The sequence below is a fragment of the Aulonocara sp. 'chitande type north' Nkhata Bay genome, linkage group LG14 (assembly GCF_057382095.1).
Source record: "Aulonocara sp. 'chitande type north' Nkhata Bay isolate Kocher_YH1m ecotype deep benthic linkage group LG14, A_spYH_male_GT1.1, whole genome shotgun sequence".
Lineage (NCBI taxonomy): Eukaryota > Metazoa > Chordata > Actinopteri > Cichliformes > Cichlidae > Aulonocara > Aulonocara sp. 'chitande type north' Nkhata Bay.
The window spans coordinates 17,289,986-17,312,323 of record NC_141357.1 but is presented as its reverse complement, the minus strand read 5'-3'; the positions used below and the strand labels follow the sequence as shown (position 1 = coordinate 17,312,323).

At 42.9% G+C, this 22,338-nt stretch overlaps 2 protein-coding genes across 5 annotated transcripts; one reads left to right on the top strand and one right to left on the bottom strand.

The window, feature by feature from the left end:
- The first annotated feature begins 500 nt into the window (after nucleotides 1–500).
- On the top strand, nucleotides 501–8,561 carry siral1 (SIR2 antiphage like 1). 4 transcript variants are annotated; one of them, XM_086261274.1, is made up of 8 exons: nucleotides 501–1,031; nucleotides 1,391–1,465; nucleotides 1,635–1,724; nucleotides 1,925–2,234; nucleotides 5,668–5,895; nucleotides 6,635–6,763; nucleotides 6,933–7,230; nucleotides 7,547–8,561. In XM_086261274.1, exons 3-8 carry the CDS (start codon nucleotides 1,642–1,644, stop codon nucleotides 7,615–7,617), a joined length of 1,119 nt encoding a protein of 372 aa, XP_086117400.1. In that variant the 5' UTR covers nucleotides 501–1,031; nucleotides 1,391–1,465; nucleotides 1,635–1,641; the 3' UTR covers nucleotides 7,618–8,561. The 4 variants fall into 4 exon arrangements, with proteins under 4 accessions (XP_086117400.1, XP_086117399.1, XP_086117402.1 ...); XM_086261276.1 differs by having other exon boundaries at nucleotides 503–1,031; nucleotides 1,982–2,234; XM_086261273.1 differs by lacking the exon at nucleotides 1,391–1,465.
- srpra (SRP receptor subunit alpha) lies at nucleotides 7,296–15,217 on the bottom strand. The gene is made up of 15 exons (XM_086261272.1): nucleotides 15,081–15,217; nucleotides 14,825–14,962; nucleotides 14,440–14,523; nucleotides 14,156–14,319; nucleotides 13,109–13,269; nucleotides 12,857–13,019; nucleotides 12,383–12,533; nucleotides 12,149–12,267; nucleotides 11,948–12,060; nucleotides 11,782–11,868; nucleotides 11,144–11,316; nucleotides 10,839–11,052; nucleotides 10,504–10,667; nucleotides 10,060–10,158; nucleotides 7,296–9,908 (listed from the first exon to the last, which is right to left on the bottom strand). Exons 2-15 carry the CDS (start codon nucleotides 14,945–14,947, stop codon nucleotides 9,780–9,782), a joined length of 1,944 nt encoding a protein of 647 aa, XP_086117398.1. The 5' UTR covers nucleotides 14,948–14,962; nucleotides 15,081–15,217; the 3' UTR covers nucleotides 7,296–9,779.
- Nucleotides 15,218–22,338: the final 7,121 nt, after the last annotated feature.

The following is a 22,338-nucleotide window of genomic DNA, read 5'->3' as shown; positions in this document are numbered from 1 at the left end:
ATAAATAAATCAATAGAAATTATTTCTTAGTATTAACTCGAGATTCTCTATAACATCTGTATAGAGTACAGAGACGTCTTGCCTAGCTGGACGTAACACGGGAAGAAAAGCTCAGAAAATCTGCTGCTTTCAAATGCTCTTTGTAAATCTCCCCTTTGTGGGTTTGAATTTTAAAGCAGGTCCATTTGTTGGTTTTTTTTCCTTAAATAAAACTTGTTACTATACCTGGGCTGCCGTGGAGGTCAGAAATCTATTTGTACATTACCGTGTCGATATAACTATCAAAGCATAGTATATTTAAAAAAATGAAATTGCCCTAATCTTTGGTTTGAAACAAAGTAGAGCCTCACCTATCTTGCATTTTAAAAAAAAGAAAAAACTCAACACCTCTGTAGACTGGGTGCTTTTTTCGACACGTTTAGCCGATAGCTACAACGATGCGTGAGTTGATCTGTGTGCCTCGCATCAATAAAGACTGCGGAGCCATTCGCTCAGCACATGAAGGCATCATATGACCCGGTGCACTTCTCAGCAGGCGGCGACTTCAACGGTACCGCTGAAGTTAAGAGAGTGACAATGTGTAGAAAAGCGGTGTGAGCCGGTAACGTTTGTGCTGTTTGCGCTGCTCCGAAGAATAAGTGACATAAGTTTTATCTAGAAGGACTGGTTTATATCGGATAGCGGATTTAAATGCTCTACAATCATCATGACAAGTAAACAGGAGGCTAAATCAGGATTTTAAAAACACCTAGAAGGTAACTCGGCTCAGAACATCAGGGAAGTTAACGTTTTAACTGTAGCTAACTGACGTCGCCAGTTCGTTACATTTTTAGGTTGTTTAGTAAAAGACACTGTCTATACTGTAACTTTACCGGGTTGGCTTAAACACCACTGAAAACCTAAAAGCTTCGAATTCAGATCAGTTTCCGAGCTATTTCACTTTACAAAGGACTAACTTTCGCCTGGTTCGCATTAAGAGGATTTCCACTTTAACCGAAGTAAACAGTGGGCATTACCATACCGGTACCAAGGTGAGTAAGCTATCAATACTGAACAATGTACCGTAGCATTAGCTGTTAAATGACGCCGTAACACGTAATCGATTGTATGTAATGTCACCGAAGTTGTGTCTTCAGAAATTAATGTTGTCATGACGAACTGCCATAGGTTAATTAGTAATTACTACTAATTACTCATGGTTTGATATTGAACCGGTGGAGCTTTGAATTAAAGCTGGAGTTATAAAAAGAGAACAAGTTACATGTTCTTGTTATCTAGTTAATGACTAGCTTATGTCATACTCCTACTTTCCAGGTACAGTAGCTTTACTGAAGGTTTGAGGTAAGGTGTGCTTGCAGGAGGAAATGAATAAGTAATTTACTGTTTGCAGAGCAGAACAGGGACATGCGGAACAAGAACAAAGGCAGGCTACATTGATTGACATACCTCCCCCCTTTTTTGACAGGTATTTTCTACTGCTCTGGTAGGATTCAGTGTAATTAGATTCTTCAGAAAGCTTCACACACCACTCCCATTTAGGGTCCAGACTTGTTTTGTTGTGTTTTGCTTGGTTAACTAGTCACTCCCTAAACATACTGCACAGAGGCTCTTAATTGATCATGTTTTCATTACAGGAGCTGAATGGCCTCTGTTGTAGCAGTGAAAACTGAGAAGCGGCCTGCAGTGGATTCTCAGGATGCAGACTCCAATGCTAAAAAGCCCAGGTAAGCTCAGATGCTGCTTTAGAGCCAGCTGCACGCTATGACTATAACTAATTCATCAACAGGGCTGATTAAAATCTTTTCTTTTCTTTTTTTTTTGAGTTCCTAATTTTTGCGGGCCCTACATAAAAGGTATGGTTTAGTGTCCGACTGCATGTTAGTGGGCTTGAAAATAGTTTGTTTAACCTTCATGCTGTCGGAAGGATTTGGGAAGTACCATCTTGGGAACCATCGTCACTCAATCTCTGCCTACCCCAAAGGAAACTGCTGCCCAGTCTGAAGACTAAGCGAGCCCCCGAGCTTGTCCTGGTGATTGGTACGGGGGTAAGCTCTGCAGTGGCCCCTCAGGTCCCTGCTCTCCGCTCCTGGAAGGGCCTCATCCAGGCCTTGCTCGATGCAGCCAATGACTTTGACCTACTGGAGGAAGAGGAAAATCGGCGGTTCCAGAAGCACATGCAGGAAGACAAGAATTTGGTGCATGTGGCCCATGACCTCATTCAGAAACTTTCCCCGGTAAGCCTGCTTGAGCCTTTCCTCTTCGGCTTTCTTTCCTACACCTCCCTGTTGCATGCACACTAACACATGTTAGACAGACTGGCAGCTTAGTGTGCTTTCCCCAGCTGGAGACATTTTGTTTCAGCTTCTGTGGCTTGACATAAGAGATCATAAGAGGTTAAAACCTCTATAGCCTATAACATAAGGTTTAATGTGGATTGTTGTTTTTTTTTAAAAACCCCACAAAAGTCAATACAGGCAAACATTTATTCAGTCATTTTGAAATTATTTGCATATGTAATAGAACAAGCTATGTTCACTGCCTCCAGGTGCTTTATATTGGAACAGTTTTGACTTTTAAAATGTTTAGTTAAGTAGTGCCAGTTTGGAAGTGCATCCATGTTTTTTTTATTTTGACTTTTGATTTGTTCCCGTTTTTAATGTTAGTAATAACTTCTGTGTCAGAATGCAGAAATGAAAGCAGAAGTTTGATTTGATATATGAAACTTCTGGATTAATACTAGAGGGGTATATGCCACGTTAGAATAAAGGAAATCTCACAGGTGACGGGAAGGTAGAGAGTAAAGGATACAAATGTATCTGCAACAAGCTAATATGCTGTTTAAAAGGGAAAAAACCCCACAGCTTACAATCATTTCTAAATACAAACATTATATATGTTATATACAAAAAGAGAGTAGGATAAAGATAAAAGCATATAAATAAGATTCAGAAATGCTGCTGCAGTATCTCCAGTATAACATGGGTGTCTTGCACATCTGTCACACTCCACACACCATTTATGTTTTGGAGCAAACCACACTTTCTTCATTGAAAGTCTTTCTTAGTTTAACAGCTCAATGTCAAACCACATTCTGCACATAATGCAACTGCTTCTTAGTAAGAGCCTGAATGTTAAACTGAACTTCCAGCAGCCCAGACCGGTCGCCCTTGTAAAAAAATATTTTGCTAGCAAGGCTACAAATTAAAAAAAATGTGACAAGATCTTCCCTGACCTGTTGAGTGGGAAGTATTTTCCTTTCAAAATTGCTTTGAGTAGAAAAGAATCAGTCCATTTACCCTTTACAGTGATGACTGATGAAAGCATAATATTTTGAGATATGTAAAACATCAAAGGTAAATATCATAGGTTAATAACACCTGAAATGTTATGATGAGCCAATCAAGGTTACCCAAGCTGTCAGGAATTCCCTTTACCTGACCACCTAATCATAACAGTAACCTTACCAGCTTTCACAGGCTCAGTGACACACTGCACAGAAGAGGTGTGGTACTGCCAGAATGCAGTGATGTCCTGACAAAAATGACACAGTCTAAGTGCATGTTCTATATGTGTTTATCTCTGAAAAGGGTGTGGCAGTTAAGATAAAGGAGAGGAGGCTGAAGATAAAGGTGAATTCATCTGTTTGAGGAGGACTGAGACTCAGCTGGAGCTCAGGATTTATCCAAAGTAGAGTCACATTATTCTAAATTATTCAACCGTATAAACCTGACATTTGTGTGTAACCGCCAGCGTGTACTATGTGTAGAAGAACACAAAACATTTACAGTCAGATCCTGAGCCCTCTTGTGTGTTTTTGAAGACTGTTACTGTGCCATGTGTCTAAATGCAGCGCATTGCTATCATTTTTTCCCACAGGCTGTGTGAGGCTGCAGGTGAGAAAACAATGTTTAGTTTATTTATTTTTTTAACCAAACCACGGCTCGCTGGACTCATTAGTTTGCTAGATTGATAGATTTACATGTGACTCAGTTCTCTTACTATTGAACCAGTCTGCTCTGGAGCTGGGCTGGCAGATGGAAGACTTAATACCGTTTGCCTCCTGTGTTAGTCATGTTTCATCGCACCTTTGACATTGATAAAACACGCTTTGTTTCAGCCCTCAGCCTGTTGTAACAAAGGGAACAAACAGCGCTTTTATGGCTTTATCCATCGTGTTTATTTCAATCCACAGTCGTGCAGACACCAGCCCACTCCCGTTGGCCACAGACACAGCCGGGTCTAACATGCTGAGGAAAAAAAACAAGCACAGAATAATGTGAACCAGCAGTCCCCCACTCCCACCCCCACAGCCCAGATTTCACATTCAAGCAGAGTTAAAGTCTAGTGCAAGCACACAGTAATGTATAGTCTGTATGAGTGTTAAATGCCTATAGGCATTTAATTCACAAAAACCTATGTGCAAATACTTCTCTTGGTGAAGAGAAGCACACATGCTAGCACTAGAGCTAGGTAGATGTACACTGTAGTTTTACTCTGCTCTGGGCTAACAGAGCAACTGCTGTACAGTGCTTTAGACAGAACTCAGCAGCTGTGTAATAGTGTCAGAGACTTCCAATAACATAAGACAGAGACAGTTTAACCCACTTTCATGGATTTGTGTATTCGTAGGGTGGCTGCGGTCTGTAATGGGGGTAATCCAAAGTTAAAACCTAAAGAGACTGTCTAGGCCTGAAACCCTTGGCAGTGAAGAGGCTAATTACAAGTGTGCTGACCAAAGGTTTGGCTCAATTCAGGGAAGACGTGTAATTTTGATAGTTGTTTAGACCATAATCTGAGATGTTTAATCTTCAATTTGTATTGCAATGACTACTTAAAACAAATCATAGTATTTTGTAAAAAAAAAATTTTCCACTGAACTCTCTCTTACTGTGCTCCTGAAAAATTAAAGTGTGAGTGTTTTTGTTTGTAAAGCTGCTAAGTGCATTATAAAAAATTAGGATTAGAATTACAAGACAGAGTTGGTCTCGAGTGCTTTAGTTGGTTATTACGTAAGTCCTGACCAGAGACAGGCCAAGGACACGGCGGTCAGGATGGGTGCTGTAGACGCTGGATGTGGATAATGAGTTTCTTCCTGTGGAAAGGACTCCTGCTGTTTAGCCCATTAGAGCTGTAATCTGTGAGAGTCCGCGGAGTATTTCCTTGTCCTAGGATCACAGTGGTCAGTGCATTTCTGAATTGTCTTTTAGCTATTCTTAGCAGCCCAGTTCCCCCACCTCCACCTTTTTTTTTTTTTTTTTTTTTAAACTAAAAGCTTCACCAGGTGAGGATGAGGTTTAAGTCATAGTCTGTAATCTCTAAATAGACTTAAGCGAAGTCTATTAGTTACTAGAAGAAGTAAGTGAATGTGCCTTAGACAGTTTTTTCCAGCTATCTCATTCTTCGGCGCCACCTAAGTTTCACTTAAATTATCGTGAAGGGCTGTGCCAAGGAGAGGCATTTTAACGACAAGTTTAAATCCTTTGTTATGCCTGAATCACATGGCTGCATTAGTAAGGTGCGCTCAAGTTTGGTCTAAAATGCTCATTTAGCAGTTGCAACTAGACACAGGTCTCCAAACCTACTACATCTTGAAGTAAAAGCCCCAACTGGGCAAAAAACTATCCACTAATAACAACGTGCTTTTCCTTTTTCTTTCTTTTTAAACAGAGAACAGGTAATGTAAGGTCCACGTTCTTCAAGGACTGCCTGTACGAAGTGTTTGATGATTTGGAGTGTAAGATGGAGCACGCAGGGAAACACTTACTGCGGTCAGTGCTGCAGTTAATGGAGAGCGGCGCACTCGTTCTCACTACCAACTTCGACAACCTGCTGGAAATTTATGCAGCCCATCAGGGCACCAAGCTGGAGTCTTTGGACCTGACAGATGAGAAGAAGGTAAATATTACTTGAAATGTGATTGATTGATCTTTCTTGCTGCAATAGATGCCGTCAGCTGTTTGGGGTTTTTTTGTCTTTTTTTTTTTTTTTCTCAAATGAGGGCAAAGGTCCCCAACATCATGTGATACCACGAGCACTTTGGAAGGTTTGTAGGTATGACTCCCTAAAATTCAGACAAAATAAATGACAAATTGAAATCTTGCTTAAACTTTGCCCCGAGCACTGTCTTGTGCTCTGGTTACATTTATGACACCGGCTTCCACTGAAGTTCCCCGTTGGCCGGTTTAGGAGAAAAAATAAACGAGGCTTTTGACCTGAAAGAGCCCTTTCTGTCAGGCAGGTGGAGGAAAGTTTAACTTCCATTTTTAATCATTGAACAATATTTGATTTTTGGCTTTAAAGTGGGCTGAAGAGGAAGCACATGTTTTTCTAGTACAAAACGTTTCTTTTAAGTACCAAATAAGTTTTCTGCAAATTCTCAGCTGCCCATCATTTATGTCCCAGCACATTTAAACTTAGCTGAGTGGTTTCTTAAAGAGAACACAAGTTTGCCAGAGTGAGCAGAGATTTCTGAGAGACCCGTTACTTTGCCTCTCAGTCCTGGTATTTATGCCTCATCTCCATCAGGGCGAATATCCTCTCACTGCTGCTCAGTGATTGCGCTCCATTCCCAGCCAGAACAGGATTTTGTGCAATGGACTGTTAAGTGTGCACTCGTGTGTGCTTGTGTGTCTAGGTGCTGGAGTGGGCTCAGGAGAAACGGAGGTTAAGTGTTCTGCATATCCACGGTGTTTACACCAACCCCAGTGGTATCGTACTGCACCCTGCTGGCTATCAGAATGTATTGAGGAACACTGAGGTTATGGTAGGCACTAACGTTCACTGCTTTCTGCCCCCTTTTTGGCTTAAGATGTAAACATTTATATGTGTACATCTTAATGATTTACAATTTTCCTCTGGACGTGCACTAGTTTATTTGAAAGATTCTCCTGTGAATGAAATAATACAGCTTTATCACTGGGTGTTTTTTGCAGCGTGAGATTCAGAAGTTGTACGAGACCAAATCCTTTGTCTTTCTGGGCTGCGGCCGCACAGTAGACGACACAACCTTCCAGGCTCTGTTCTTGGAGGCGGTTAAACACAAGTCGGACCTCGAGCACTTCATGCTCGTGCGGCGAGAGGATGTGGGAGAGTTCAAGAAGCTGCGCGACAACATGCTTGACAAGGGCATCAAGGTCATCTCCTATGGAGACGAGTACGCTGACCTGCCTGAGTACTTTGAGAGGCTGGCCAATGAGATCTGCAACCGTGACGTGTCCACCAATGGCTGGGGTAAGCAGAATGAATTGGAACACATTAGCCTGCCTTTGAATGATCTGCATTAAAGGGGCCATCACATTTACAAATTTTTTTATTATTTTAGCACTGGGGCTCTATAAAAGAGCTTTCAGTTTATCACAAGATGAGAAATAAGGACAGGAAAGAGGTCATGGATGTTCTTTCTTTGTCAGTATCTATCAAAAATCTATCATAAATGTGGGCTCTTTGTGAAGCACTTTGTGATCTTTTTATCTAGAAAGGTGCTATACAAATAAAATTTTACTTGCTTACTCTTTGCACGTTGTCTCTTTTCAATGTGTATCCGCAGGATCCCCGTCGCAGAACGGAGAGGAACAGCAGATCGGTATTAACACACAGAAAAGCCTCCTTCAAGGTTAAGACTGAACTCGTCTCTTTGGCTCGGAGCTGCGGCCTCTCGCTAAAGACATTTTCAGACTAAACGTCCTGTTCAGAACTGTTTTCTGACTGTATGCTGGTAGAAAATCCAAGTCTGTCTTGAATTTTAGTTACAAAAAAAAAAAAAAAAAAAAATACTGGTATTTTTTTCCACAAACTGGTGTGGCAGTATTAACAATTGTCAGTGGCATCATTTCAGTAGATGTTCTTTGACTTTTTTTTAAGCTTTTCAGACAATTCCTTCCACTTCTTTTCAACCCCATACTCTTGACAGATGCATTTTCTTCCACAGCTTTACTCACAGATCAAGTCTGATTTTGTTGAATACATTTAGGAATCTATGGGGAACCTTAATTACATCATTATTTTTCAGATTCCCTTCCCATTCCGTTTTTAACTAAAAGGGAAAAAAGTTTGCCTGGCATCCCCTACTATACTGGATTTAAATGTTGCTGGAACATCCACTTTGTGGGAAGCATCCGGGTAACTGAATGGGATGTTCCCCTTTCAGTTCGACAGAAACACTACATGTGAATCCACAGTAGTTAAGTTATGCTGAATTTTCAACATACAGTAAATACGCATTGAGCTTAACGCACAACCCCTGCTCTCGATTTTAAGTCTTGTGTGAATAGATTGAATCAGTCATGCTCATCCCACAACCTGGAAAACTTGATTTGCACACTGCTTGGTGGGGAAAGGGACGAGTTACTGTAACGACTGTCGTAAAAACGTACATTCAGATGTTTTCATATCAGAGCGGTTCCCGGCAGTAGCAACCTCTTTGCCACTCTTGTGCTAAAAATAAAGAAAAAAAAATAGTTCTTTAAAAGCCCCTTTTTGTACTTTTAATACTTGCATGTGTTTTCTGATGTAGTATTTATAATAATAAGCACCATTTTCAAAATAAAGCTTTTGGTATTCCATCTGTCCTTTCGTACATGCATCTCTAACACAAAGTACAACGAGCGCCACTTTAGAGGCTGTCATAGCATATAGCAGCTTTATTTAGAAACTTTTACATTCTCATAAATTATCTCAAATTTTCTTTATAGTTCTCATATTGCACTACCACATTTTAAAGGGGGGCCGAAATGTTTAAAACTTCAATTTTCTCTTACAAATGATGAATGAATCAGAGGGGGAAATAAGTCAAAGGGCCACAGAACTTTAATTGACCACTAAGAAGTGTAGTCTAACATCTATGGACACCTGTAAGAACAAGAAAAACCTAAACTTACAAATGGATTTCTGCTTTTCATCCACTATAAACTGGGGAATCAAAGTCTTCATGTTGTAATGGCAATGAATTAACTGTGTGTTATATAGGTGAGGAACTCTGGGAGATGACTTTTAGATCATAACTGTTAATTTGCTCAGGAAATCTTGATGCACTGCCCTGTCGACCTTGATTTTTCTATGCCGTGATTTTCTTCTTGTTGAACACAAAAAAACATCTAACCTGATAAGTGCTGGTATTCACACCCACCCTATTGTAAATCATAAACTGTCTTCCCCACTAGACTAGTGGGGCTGCTTCTTCTTCTTCTGCAAAGCCATGAAATTAGTGGGTAAGTATCCACATTATTGAAGTGTTAACTGAGAAGACAGGAGACAGACAGGCACTGTGGTCACTAACCTTTCCTCAGGCACAGGCAGCTGCTGAAATGTCACATCCAGCAAACACGCACTACCCGACCTCATTTAGATGAAAGAAATCTGACTGACAAATGCCAGGTAGGGAGCTTTTTTCTTTTCCAAGCTTTTACTGTGTAAACCAGTAAACCGATAGCACAGCCTAGGTCCAGTCAGCAATTATATCATTTGAATGAGACTTCACCGTTTCGGAACACAAGCTGATCTGAGGTACTTTCTAAATTTGGCCCAAATGTTTAAAAATAATACAAAGGGAGGCTCCTCTGGCTTTGATGCAACACGTTCTGTCTTTTCAAATGCACACTTGTCCTTTTACTGGAAGAATAACATCCTGCGTGAGACATTTAGTTCATTCATTTGATTCCAAAAGCAGGGGGCGCAGGGCAGCAGCATGGAAACGTGGGCTATAGCGGGGCTGGAACATCTTGTGGCAGTGTGGCAAAGGCTTCTCTGCAATGATGAATAAACCAGAAGAACATGCGGCCAACTTAAGCCTTCATCAGGGCGCTGACCACAGCACGGGCGTTGAGGCTGCGCAGGTCATTGTAGGTCTGCCCCGTGCCCACAAACACAATAGGCTGGCCTGTGATGTAAGTCATGGAGATGGCAGCACCAACCTGTATAGAAGGAAGGATGACGAATGAGAAATAATGCAAATTATTCACAAGGCAGAAAGCAGCTGCAAACTAATTACCAAACTGCATTCAAATATTCTCTAAATCACAGAAATGAGATGGCCCCAATGGTAAAGTGATCAGAATAAAATACCTTGTCATCAATAGTGTCAAACTTGGTGAGAACAATTCCATCAATGAGGCGAGGCTTGTCAGACATGGAGTGGTCTGCCAGAGCCTGATTAAACTTCACCTATGGACATGAAGCAAAAGCAGAGTTGTTCAGGTACAAACTGCTGAGGAAAGAGTTCACATGTAAATCTCCAACCTAATGCTGTCTAGAGGCAGGGGTGTAACAAAACAGCAGCTTAATGCAATAGCACTGCCCTCTGCTGGACAATTGAATACATAGAATTTTTTTTTTAACCTAACCAAGTTCTTTTTTAGTAGCGTTAGACACTGACTGAAAGCTCTAGCAGCTGATCGCATGACTCATACAGATATGAACTAACTGTTGTATTACTTCAAATTGAAAATGAACTAATTATTACATCTTATATGTACAAAAAAAATATTTCAACTTTCTGAGTGATCTTACCAGCTGATCAACTGCCTCGTTGCCCACCAGAGCCTCCCCAACAAACAGCACTAGGTCAGGCATGTTGACTGCTATAAGCTTGGCCAGCGCTGTCATTAGGGGGGCGTTGTCCTGCATACGTCCAGCAGTGTCCACCAGCACCACATCAAACGCCTGGTTGCGGGCTACAGGGATCAAAAGTGGAAAGGTGAACAAGTGATACTGAAATGGGTGCAATGCTAATATTAAAAGTGCCACATCCCTTCTTTACAGCTAAGGTACAACACACTGTGCTGTGTGGCATCAACCAGCAACCCCTTACTAATGCCACAGTAGATTTTTGGTTTTTTTTTTACCATAGGCAATGGCCTCCATAGCAATTCCAGCAGCATCCTTCCCGTAACCTTTCTCATAAAGCTGGACTACAGGTCGTCCACCGTGCTTCTCGGGGGGATGCAGAGAGTTCAGGCGGCGCTGGTGAGTGCGGAGTTGCTCCACGGCACCAGCACGAAATGTGTCACAGGCTGCGATCAGCACAGTGAAACCATTCTCTATCAGCCAGAAGGAGATCTAGACCAAGGGAAAGGAAAGTTTACCTTTACAAGGACACGGTAAATTACTCAAATTACCAACAAGCAGAAAAATTTCAATGTCAATTCACCTTTGCCAGGTTGGTGGACTTTCCCACTCCATTGACACCACAAAATGTGATGACAAAAGGTCTTCGCTGGCTCTGTGCTTCCATGACATCTCTCAGAATATCCACTCTTCGCTTGGGTTGCAGGATCTGCACCAGTGAATCTTGCAGGGCCTGCTTTACTGTTGAGGCCACAGCTACACACACACACACACACACACACACACACACACACACACACACGGCGTTACCCATATGTGCTAGTGCACAACATCATTTACAGATGTAGTGTATTTAATATAATTACACCATAAAGTAACATAGTACCACAATTCATAATTACAATGAATAAAAGAAATGAATAAGTTGGAATTGCCAGTTAAGGCCAAGTATGTGAATCAAGTCAAGGGGGTCATACTGTTACAGCATTCATATCATCAGAGTTATTTTTTTAACAACAAGAGTTGCAGTTAATTGACTTTACTTATCAGTATGAGAGGCTCTGACATACACTTCATGTTTAAAATGGATTACTGTAATTTTATTACTCTTCCCAGCATGCGGACTGGTGCACTCAGAGGAAGAAGGAATATAAACATGATCCTTAAACCATACTATAAATTACAAATCAATACTTTGCTATGTATATAATGTGTACTTACTGGTGAATGTGCCCATGACTTTGCCCTCCAGTTTTTTGGCTACAGAGTCACACAGCTGGGAGGCAATGTCGGCTGCTACATTCTTTGCTGTGTGATCAGAAAGGAGGACAATGAATACCAGACAACGAATACCAGGCTATCATGCCTTCTGCAGCTGACTTCATACCGATCAGGTGGTCCTTCATCTTCTCCAACACTGGTTCCATATCCTCCCGGGTTAAACTCTTGGAGCCCACCAGGCCCTTCAGCATCCCAAACAAACCTCCACCCTTTTTGGAACTGAAAACGAAAGAAAGAAATGCACAAATTATAGTTTAGACAACATTAAAAATGTTATTCCTGATACTCTAAAACTAATATTTCATACCTTGGCTTGCTTGTTTCTCTGATGACCACTTCCTCATCCTCTTCCTCCATCTCCTCTTCATCACTGGACTCGTATTCCACAGACAGCAAGTCTCCCTTCATGGAGGCTGGCTGCATTTCCTGAAAAACAAACGAGGAACTAAGTATGTGGCATCTCGTCACTTATTTTAATCACATTAATCTAACTGCAGATGTCTTAGGGATCTAGGTGGTTAGATTAAAGACCACTAAATACCGGATCAAATTGTGCTTCCAGGTTCTGTTCGGCACCATTTGGAGAACCATTTCCATTCTTGTCGCTGTAGTCCAGATCCCTGGTGCTGCTGCCTCCATTGTTCCAAACACGATTTTGTTTCCCCTTTGGCTTCTGAGGCTTTGGCGACTTACTGTGAGAACGAGATCAGAATAAAAAAAAAAAAAAAAATGAGTGTCTCAACATGCTTTGCACACGAGGAGGAAAGAAAATAATCAATTATCATCATCAAACCATGGCTCTAACACAACACAGCAGACAGTCACACACACAAGTAACACTTAATATAAGTTTTGGGGAAAAGAAAAATGAATGAATTTTAAATAATAAGGAAACAATTAAAAATAATAAACTTGGGATTCAGGACAGATTGATAATGACATCAAGATGTGTCTTTAAAACACACATCGCTCTTGGCCTGCTCTCTCTTTTACATGGAAGTATCAGCTGCTTTACCTGGGTTTTTCAGAAGCTCCTGGCCTGTGCTTACGGAAGAATTCCTCTCTGTTCTTTTGCAAGATCTCCTCAGCAGTCAGGCTCTGGTTACCATTCTCCACCATCTTCTGGCCAGAGGCTGAGGCCTTGTCTTGATCCCCTTTGGCAGGCTGAGCTGCAGGAGCTGGAAAGGATTAGAGTGAACTGAGTTTGAAATCACGTTACCCTTACCCATTTAGAGTTTGCTTTTTATAACCGAAAGAGAGCACTTACCCTCCTTTTTGGCATTTTTATTCTTCTTGCCACCCTGTTCCTTGCCTTTGTCCCCACCCTTTGTCTCAATCATTGACTTCACAGTTTTTTGAGATTTCCCAGATTGCTCAAAGGTCCGCATCCCGGCAGGGCCTCGAGCTTTACTGCTCTCCTCCGCCACACTTTTGATAAACAATTAATATATGTCAACATAGGTAATAACAAAAAGAAACTGTCAGGGATGCATCTTTCACTTTTTCTAAGTTAATAAAACAAACATACAACAAAACTATTAAATCTCACAGCTTTTTGATCATATTTCTTATGTGGCATGTAAAACAAATATTTACAAACATATTTTGGCCATTATCAAGACAGACTTGAGTTTGATTGCTGCTAAAATAAAATTTGAATTGGCTTTATGTTCCCAAACATAAAGCAAAGGAGTTCAAGTATTTATGAGGGATGGAAAGATAGAGTGCAAGTTGGGCAGATAGTTTGATGCAGCCTCAGCAGTAACGCGGGCAAGTACGCAAACGTCCAAGTGGACCCTCATGTTAGCCATCTGATGACGAAAACTGTGTCAGTGGGACCCAAGCGAACTCTAGCAGACTTGTGGAAAGTATAATCCCTGCCTATAGGGTGAAAAAGAGTGACAAGCTGTGACATCTGCGGGGGTCTCAGAGTAGAGCTGCTGCTGCTCCTGCATGTTAAAAGCTGCTGAGATGATTCAGGCATCTGGTTAGGATCTCGCCTGGGCGCCTCCCTTTGGTGGTTTTCTGGGCATGGAAGGAGACTCTAAGGTAGACTCAGAACCCGCTGGAGAGATTTATATCTTGTGCAATCGCCCAAGAACTGAAAAGTGTGGCTGGGAAGAATCACATCTGGAATGCCCTGCTTACCCTGCTGCCACCACAATCTGAATTTGGATTACCGGAAGACAATGAATGAATTGGCTTTATATTACTAATAACATTATTTGCACATTTCCATGCCTACCTACAGACATTGGCCTGTGTGTTGTTTGGTACCTAAGTGTTTATTATGGAAATTATTTTGTTTCTTTACCTGAGAAGCACTTTGAAGTCATTCTCAAACTCAAAGCTGTTGTTGAGCAGCTTTAAAGCTCCCTTCTGCTCCAGCTCATTCTTATAGCGATCCCTAAAGCGAAGCTGGACGTCATTTATAAACTTGTCCACATATGTCAGCGTCAGGATCTTTTGAAAACCCACCTAGAGATGCACAGGTGAAACGAGAAAAAGGTAATGATCATAAACACATATAAAACACAAACACCTATCCCCACCTGATTTTTTTTTTTAATTCATTCAATACTTATATGAACGACTTACCACAAAAATCAACTCAAACTCGTTGTCGAGCTTGTATTTAAGACTCAAGCCCCCATGACTAAACGAACTGTTCCCACTTCGCTCCTGAAAAAAAAAAAAGAACATCAACAGCATGTAAACGGGAGCTTTTGCTACTGCAGCTATCGCTGTGTGTGTTTTCAACCACCTAAATTACGTCACTATAGCACAGGAAATATTAAACTTATATATGAATGAGTGGTATGCGGGGGGGGCACACAGCCCAGAAGAAGCTTATTTAGTTGATCGCTACGCCATAAGCTAGTGCTAGCATGAGCTACCCGCTAGTGCTAGCATTAGCTGGCCCCTTGTTACAGAGAGCTGGATAAAAAGACAACAGCCACAAGCAGCTAGCCGTGAGGCTCACCTGAAGGATCACCGAGCGGATCAAAGCGTTGACCGGCCCCGTGAAGGATTCAGTGACACCGGCTCCCTGAAAACACCACAACACTATCCCCCCTTTGCTGAAGATGGTGAAGAAGTCTAGCATCTTCTAAGCACGTACCTGGTTTAAATAAAAACACAGACAGATATGTGGATAAAAGCGAAAGAGAGCCCTGGGTTTATAAAATACAGTGTCGTTTTAACGGCTCCTGCCTGCCATTCAGAACACGAACTCTTACCGGATAATACTTAAACTGATAATAAATGCCCCAGGAGTGAAACCCACTACCAGTGAAAAAACTGTTTTAGACACGTCAGAGGCACGATCAGGAAGTGATGTTGACTTCCGGCATTTTTTTTTTGCTGAGGTTTGCGCTTGCGCAGTGTTCATTTCAATGAACCGGTAGTGTTTTCCTGTCTATTTTACCAGTACCAATGCCAATATTTTTACCAGTTACCTGTAAAAATAATTTGTATTGGGCCTGTCTCTTTAGGTCAACTTCTGTTGTTTAAATGTGTTATAGGCTATAAAAATAACTAAATAAATACATTAATGAATAAATTAATACATGATTTATTCATTAATGTGATTTTTATCATAATAATAATAATAATAATAATAATAATAATAATAATAATAATAAAAAGGACACGTTGAGATATATTTTTTCATTCCCAAAATATAATTTATCTAAAGCAATTAAGTGGGTTATATACTAAACTTAGAGGTTACAAACAACATAACACTAGCGTCAATCCCATACCAACGACAGCACTGGTATAATACCAGCGATCCACCCATCTCTTATGTATCTGGGGGGATGTTCTCTGGAGCAAAGTGGAATGAAAGCCAGTAGAAGCAAGACAGATTACATGTCCGAATGAGAATGAGGCGAGTGTAACTGTGAAGCTGTAGGAATAGAGGTACTGAAGGCAGATGAGTTCTAATTCCTGGGGTCAACCATCTAAAACAACAGACAGTGCATAAGAGAGGTCAAGAAAAGTACAGGAAATGTGGAATGGGTGGAGACAAGTGTCAGTGGAGATTTGTGGCAAGAGGATTTCAGCAAGCGAGGAAAGTAAAGGTTTGTAAATTGGAAGTGAGACCTGCTATGATGTATGGTTTGGAGATGGGGGTACTGACAAAAAGTTGATGTTAAGACTTTCATTGGGCGTGACCAGGGCGGACAGGATTAGAAATGAGTTCATCAGAGGAACAGCTCAGGCTGGAAGCTTTGGAGACAATGTGAAAAAAAGCTAGGCTGAGGTAGTTTGGACATATACAGAGATAGTGGAGGTAAGAGCTGAAATGGAGGCAGATGAACCAACCTGCCATTTATTAAAAATGTAATAAAAACAAGCATATATATATATATAAATAAAAATTCCCTGCTCACCCCCTTCAAGCTCAGGTCCTCTATCAGAGGCCTGGGAGCTTGAGGGTCCTGCGCAGTATCTTAGCTGTTCCTAGGACTGCGCTCTTCTGGACAGAGATCCCCGTATAATTGGTCTAATCCCTGCCTATAGGGTAAAAAAGAGTGACAAGCTGTGACATCTGCATCTCTCTCTCTCTCTCTCTATATATATATATATATATATATATTCTCCTGCCTTCTATCTCTCTGGTGTACCTCCTCAAGCGGCTGGCCAAGGCTGTGAGTCTTTGCTTGGCAGTTTCCAAGGCCTCAGGTATGGACAGCTTGCTGTATTTCTTAGGCACCTTATTTGTCTTACCTTTCTGCAACTCCGTTAGTTGGCTAACCTCCCTCCGTGCTACTTTGATCTTGCCCTCTAGCCTCCTTCTCCATGGAGGGTACTGCCCCTTGTCGCTGTTCAACTTGTAGCCAAGCATCTCACTGATCACTGTTGCCGTATTGTAGATCAGCTTGTTAGTGTCGGTAATCGTGGTTGTAGGTATTGCCCGTAGTGCTGCATTAACATCATCTAGCAGACCTTCTGAGGGAACTTCACGTAATCTTGGTAACCGGCTACGCGGGATCCAGGTTTCAAGCTTGGCCATGATCCTATTTTTCAGGTCAGTTCCTCTCGCACTCAACGATCCTTCTCCTATCGCACTTGGGGCTATGTACCCAATCTCGGGTGGGGGTGATGATATCTCCCCCCTGACCTGGCGTCCTGATTCCTCCTTGCCGTAGCATTTGTGTTGTACCTCGTCAATCTCTAGCTGTGAGAGCAGTCCCTTCTTTCGAATGTTGGAACACTGAGCTACTAGTTGTTTCGCCGTCATTGTGGATGTTGGGTATCGAAGAATCCATAGGTCCCTCATCCTATTCATGTAGCCCCTTCCGCCGGGGTTACTTGCATAGTAGCATTCCAACAACGCCCTGTTTTCGTCTCTTGCCCACCGATGCCTTCTTGTTCCAGTAGCCCACTTTTCGTCAGGGTGCCCTGGTTCCTCAACACCTGACGCGGACCTTGTTGATCCGGGCGACGTCCGAGCCGGCATGCCTTCATATTTATCTGTCTCGCTCATGTCTGCGGTAGGCTTGCTTAGCATAGGGGGTCTAGCCTTAGGACCCTTACTGGATACAGACGCCCCAGGCAGGAATCGAACTTGCGATCCTCTGTTCCAAAGGCGTGTAGTCTAACCACTACGCTATCCAGCTGCTACTGGACGCCTACTGGCTGAAGAAGCTGACTGCACTCCACGAGCGTCTGGCAGCACAAATGAACCAGCTGCTAGTTAACGAGAGACACCCGGAATGGCTAACTGAAGGCCGGACGGTCCTGATCCCCAAGGACCCCAAGAAGGGACCGGTCCCCTCCAACTACCGACCAATAACCTGCCTCAGTACTACATGGAAGCTCCTGTCAGGCATCATATCGGCTAAGATGAACAGGCACATGGGTCAATACATGAGCGGGACACAGAAAGGAATTGGCAAGAATACCAGAGGCGCAAAACACCAGCTACTGGTAGACAGAACAATCAGCCGAGACTGCAAGACCAGACTGACCAACCTGTGCACTGCCTGGATTGATTACAAGAAGGCCTATGACTCAATGCCCCACAGCTGGATACTGGAATGCCTAGAATTGTACAAGATCAATGGGACCCTAAGAGCCTTCATCAGGAACTCAATGGGGATGTGGCGTACAACACTAGAGGCCAACTCCAAGCCCATAGCACAAGTCACCATCAAGTGCGGGATCTACCAAGGAGATGCTCTGTCCCCACTGCTGTTCTGCATAGGCCTGAACCCCCTCAGTGAGATCATTAACAAGACTGGCTACGGATACCGACTACAGAACGGAGCAGTTGTCAGCCACCTCCTGTACATGGATGACATCAAGCTGTATGCCAAGAGTGAACGAGACATCGATTCACTGATCCACACTACCAGGCTATACAGCAATGACATTGGAATGTCGTTCGGACTGGAGAAGTGTAGTCGGATGGTAACAAAGAGAGGGAAGGTAGTCAGAACTGAGGGGATTGAACTACCAGAAGGCAACATTGCAGACATAGAGGACAGTTACAAGTACTTGGGGATCCCACAGGCAAATGGGAACCATGAAGAGGCCGCTAGAAAAGCTGCAACCACCAAGTACCTGCAGAGGGTCAGGCAAGTCCTGAGGAGTCAGCTGAATGGTAAGAACAAGATCCGGGCCATCAACACGTACGCCCTGCCCGTGATCAGGTACCCTGCTGGGGTAATAGGCTGGCCAAAGGAGGAGATAGAAGCCACTGACATAAAGACAAGAAAGCTCCTTACCATGCATGGAGGGTTTCACCCCAAATCCAGCACCCTGAGGCTGTACGCTAAGCGGAAGGAAGGGGGCCGGGGACTGGTGAGTGTCAGCACCACAGTCCAGGATGAGACAACGAACATCCAAGAATACATTAGGAAGATGGCCCCAACTGACCGAGTGCTCAGTGAATACCTCAGGCAGCAGAAACCCAAGAAAGAGGAGGGAGACGAGGAACCATCATGGAAGGACAGGCCCCTGCACGGTATGTACCACCGGCAGATAGAGGAGGTGGCTGATATCCAGAAATCCTACCAGTGGCTGGACAAAGCTGGACTGAAAGACAGCACAGAGGCACTAATCATGGCAGCACAAGAACAAGCTCTGAGCACAAGATCCATAGAGGCTGGGGTCTATCACACCAGGCAAGACCCCAGGTGCAGGCTGTGTAAAGATGCCCCAGAGACAATCCAGCACATAACAGCAGGGTGCAAGATGCTAGCAGGCAAGGCATACATGGAACGCCATAACCAAGTGGCCGGCATAGTGTACAGGAACATCTGTGCCGAGTATAATCTGGAAGTCCCGAGGTCAAAATGGGAGATGCCCCCAAGGGTGGTGGAGAATGACCGAGCTAAGATCCTGTGGGACTTCCAGATACAGACGGACAAAATGGTGGTGGCTAACCAACCGGACATAGTGGTGGTAGACAAACAGAAGAAGACGGCCGTAGTGATCGATGTAGCGGTTCCGAATGACAGCAATATCAGGAAGAAGGAACACGAGAAGCTGGAGAAATACCAAGGGCTCAGAGAAGAGCTCGAGAGGATGTGGAGGGTGAAGGTAACGGTGGTCCCCGTGGTAATCGGAGCACTAGGTGCGGTGACTCCCAAGCTAGGCGAGTGGCTCCAGCAGATCCCAGGAACAACATCGGAGATCTCTGTCCAGAAGAGCGCAGTCCTGGGAACAGCTAAGATACTGCGCAGGACCCTCAAGCTCCCAGGCCTCTGGTAGAGGACCCGAGCTTGAAGGATAAACCGCCCGCAGGGGCGTGCTGGGTGTTTTTTTATATATATATATATATATATATATATATATTAGGGGTGCAACGATACACAAAATTCACGGTTCGGTTCGATACTTTGGTGTCACGGTTCGATATTTTTTCGATACAAAAAAAATGTTCATGCCTTTTTAATTTGTCATTTATTAAAATTATAAATATATATTTTAACTCAAAAGTACAGTTTTTAAATTTAACCCTAACCCTTGTGCGTGTTTTTTATTTTGACAGCGAATGCGCACCTGCGGACCACTTATGTGCAGCCCTGGTTATTTAGCTCATCATATTGCAGCCACAGAAATTATTTTGTCCATGAAACCATAAAGCTGCACTTTCTTTTTGCCTTATAGTCTCATTTGTCATAACTTCTCCGTTTTGTGGTAAGCTTTTCTTTGGCTGTCACTTCTTCACCCTGACCTGTCTTATTTGGCTCAGCAGAACTGAAATGCTTTTACACATGCACTCACATAAGCTCAGCGATTCTCTGCGCGATCAACCTCTCACATGTTTAAGCTTGCTGCGGGAGATTTCACTCGTCATGTTTTTTTAGATTAGATAGAACTTTATTAATCCCTCGGGTGGGTTCCTCTGGGAAATTCGATTTGCATAGTTTGCATAGTAAGCTAACGATTAATAAGACGATGTCAGAGGAATTGGTGCACAAATTATCATCACTCACAGATCAGTGCTGTCGCTCTCTATACACAGTTCACACGATTGCAAAGTGAAAGCAAAAAAACAAGCGCAAATTCAAACGCGACTTCAATATGTCACATATTGACAGTGGCTCACCGATGCCAATGACATAATTACCCAGCTACATTTCCGAAAGAATGCAAAAGCATTGACATATATTTTTCCTACAATAGCCCGACGGGCAGGGCAGAGATAGATTTTGGTAGCCCGACTGAAAAAATCGCTAGCTCCGGGACATCGGGCTAGCGATATTGCGAGCCCTGTATCTGATTGAGGAATCACTCATCTTTGGAAAAGAGAGTTTATTACAGAGAAATGTCTCTTTCCAAAATAAAAGCTATACTATCCGCTTCTTCTGGGCTATATTCTCAGCAGCATAAGGAGAATCATGTGCTAACAGCTGTCTAAATGACTCGGCTAAAGTTAGTAGCATGCTTGCTTTTTTTTGTCTGCTTCCACTTGTCTTTGCACTAGGATGATGTCGGCGTAAATGTGCAGTCATATTCGTTGTGTTCCCACTAGTGCTTTCAGGTTAATCTCGTTGAAATGACCTTAACGCCACAACACGGCAAATCTCCGTTAACAAGCTACCGCCAATCGCTCGTGCATGGGGCTAGACGGCCAACACGTTAACGAGCTAACTGCGCTAACACACTAGTTCACACCAATGTAATTGAGCATTGCATGGCACATCCAACCAATGGCGTGTCCAGCGGGGTGGCCTGGGGGGGCACAGGCCACCCCCCAAACCAGACTGGCCACCCCAGGTGCCACCCCAAAGGCAAAACAATAAAATTCAATCAAATATCCGATTATGTTTTCACGGTGACGCTCAGATATCCGAGTGTAAGTGAATGCAGCATCGCTTCTGCGCTATGTGCATCACGTTAGCAAAGGTAGGAGAGCCAAGCACGAAAGATGGCACTGCAGGAAACAATTTTTCGGTGAAAGAAAATGAGGACAGAATAAATGTCCCGGTAAGTAATATTAAGTTTGTTGAGTTTAGTAAACTTCGGTGAAATTAGAATACCAAGGAAAAAAATAACACTTAAAGAATTATTGCAGCTGTGGAATATTTCAGACAGTATGCTACTGAGGGCAGCTAACATAAGAGTTATGAGTTATAAGATGTAATCTAAGTCGTAACATTGCTGTATGGAGCTGCAGATTTGGTTGCAGGTTAACATAGCTGGACTGGCCATCGGGCATACCGGGCATCTGCCCCGTGACTTATTTTTTATTTTTTTTGTAATGGCATGAACAATGAGAGGTGGTGGATTGGCCAGATGCAGGTCGATGTGTAGAAATAACTCCGTTGTTTGGTGGTGGCTATGACGGGGCTTCCACAGAGGCAACAGGTGGATGAGGGAAGGGGAGGCAGGAGGAGAGCCCCGAAGCAGCCGCCAGTCCGAGTGTCAGGTGAACTGAACTTCAGGTAAGACGTTATGAGCTGCAGTCTATCTGGGTCAGATATAAACTAAGTTTAGGTGGAGTTTATTTTTGTGTTGCTGACTTTTTACTGTCAGTTGCAATAACTCATACTGCGTTCTAGCCAGTTTGACGGAGTTTTTATACAGCTGGGTGGGTGCTATGATGTTACTGATAGTGAACTTTATTTTATTCATAAGGTTAGTTAGTAGAGTTGCCAACGGCTCCTTAAAAAAATGGAATGGTCCCTCATTCAGAGAAAATATTACACGTTTCATATTGAGCTGAGAAGAGACACAGTTTGTCCCGGACTTTAGCTAGAATGGGAAAAAGACACAAAGCTGGATTTATTCTGTCCTTACGCTGCACAGCTGCCTCTTCTTCTCTCATTCTCTCCCCCCCTCCCTCTCCTGTTGCTACTTCAATCATGAAACTGATCAGTGATCAGCTGATCGGCTTTTCTCTCTTGTTTATTTATCGCCCACTTTGCACCAGAAAGAGGAAACCAGCGGATGTCGCGCTAAACAACAGCAGCACGTTTAAGCTTGATCGGCTGTTGTTAGAATGTATTTAATATTAATTTCTAGTATCAGCTGATG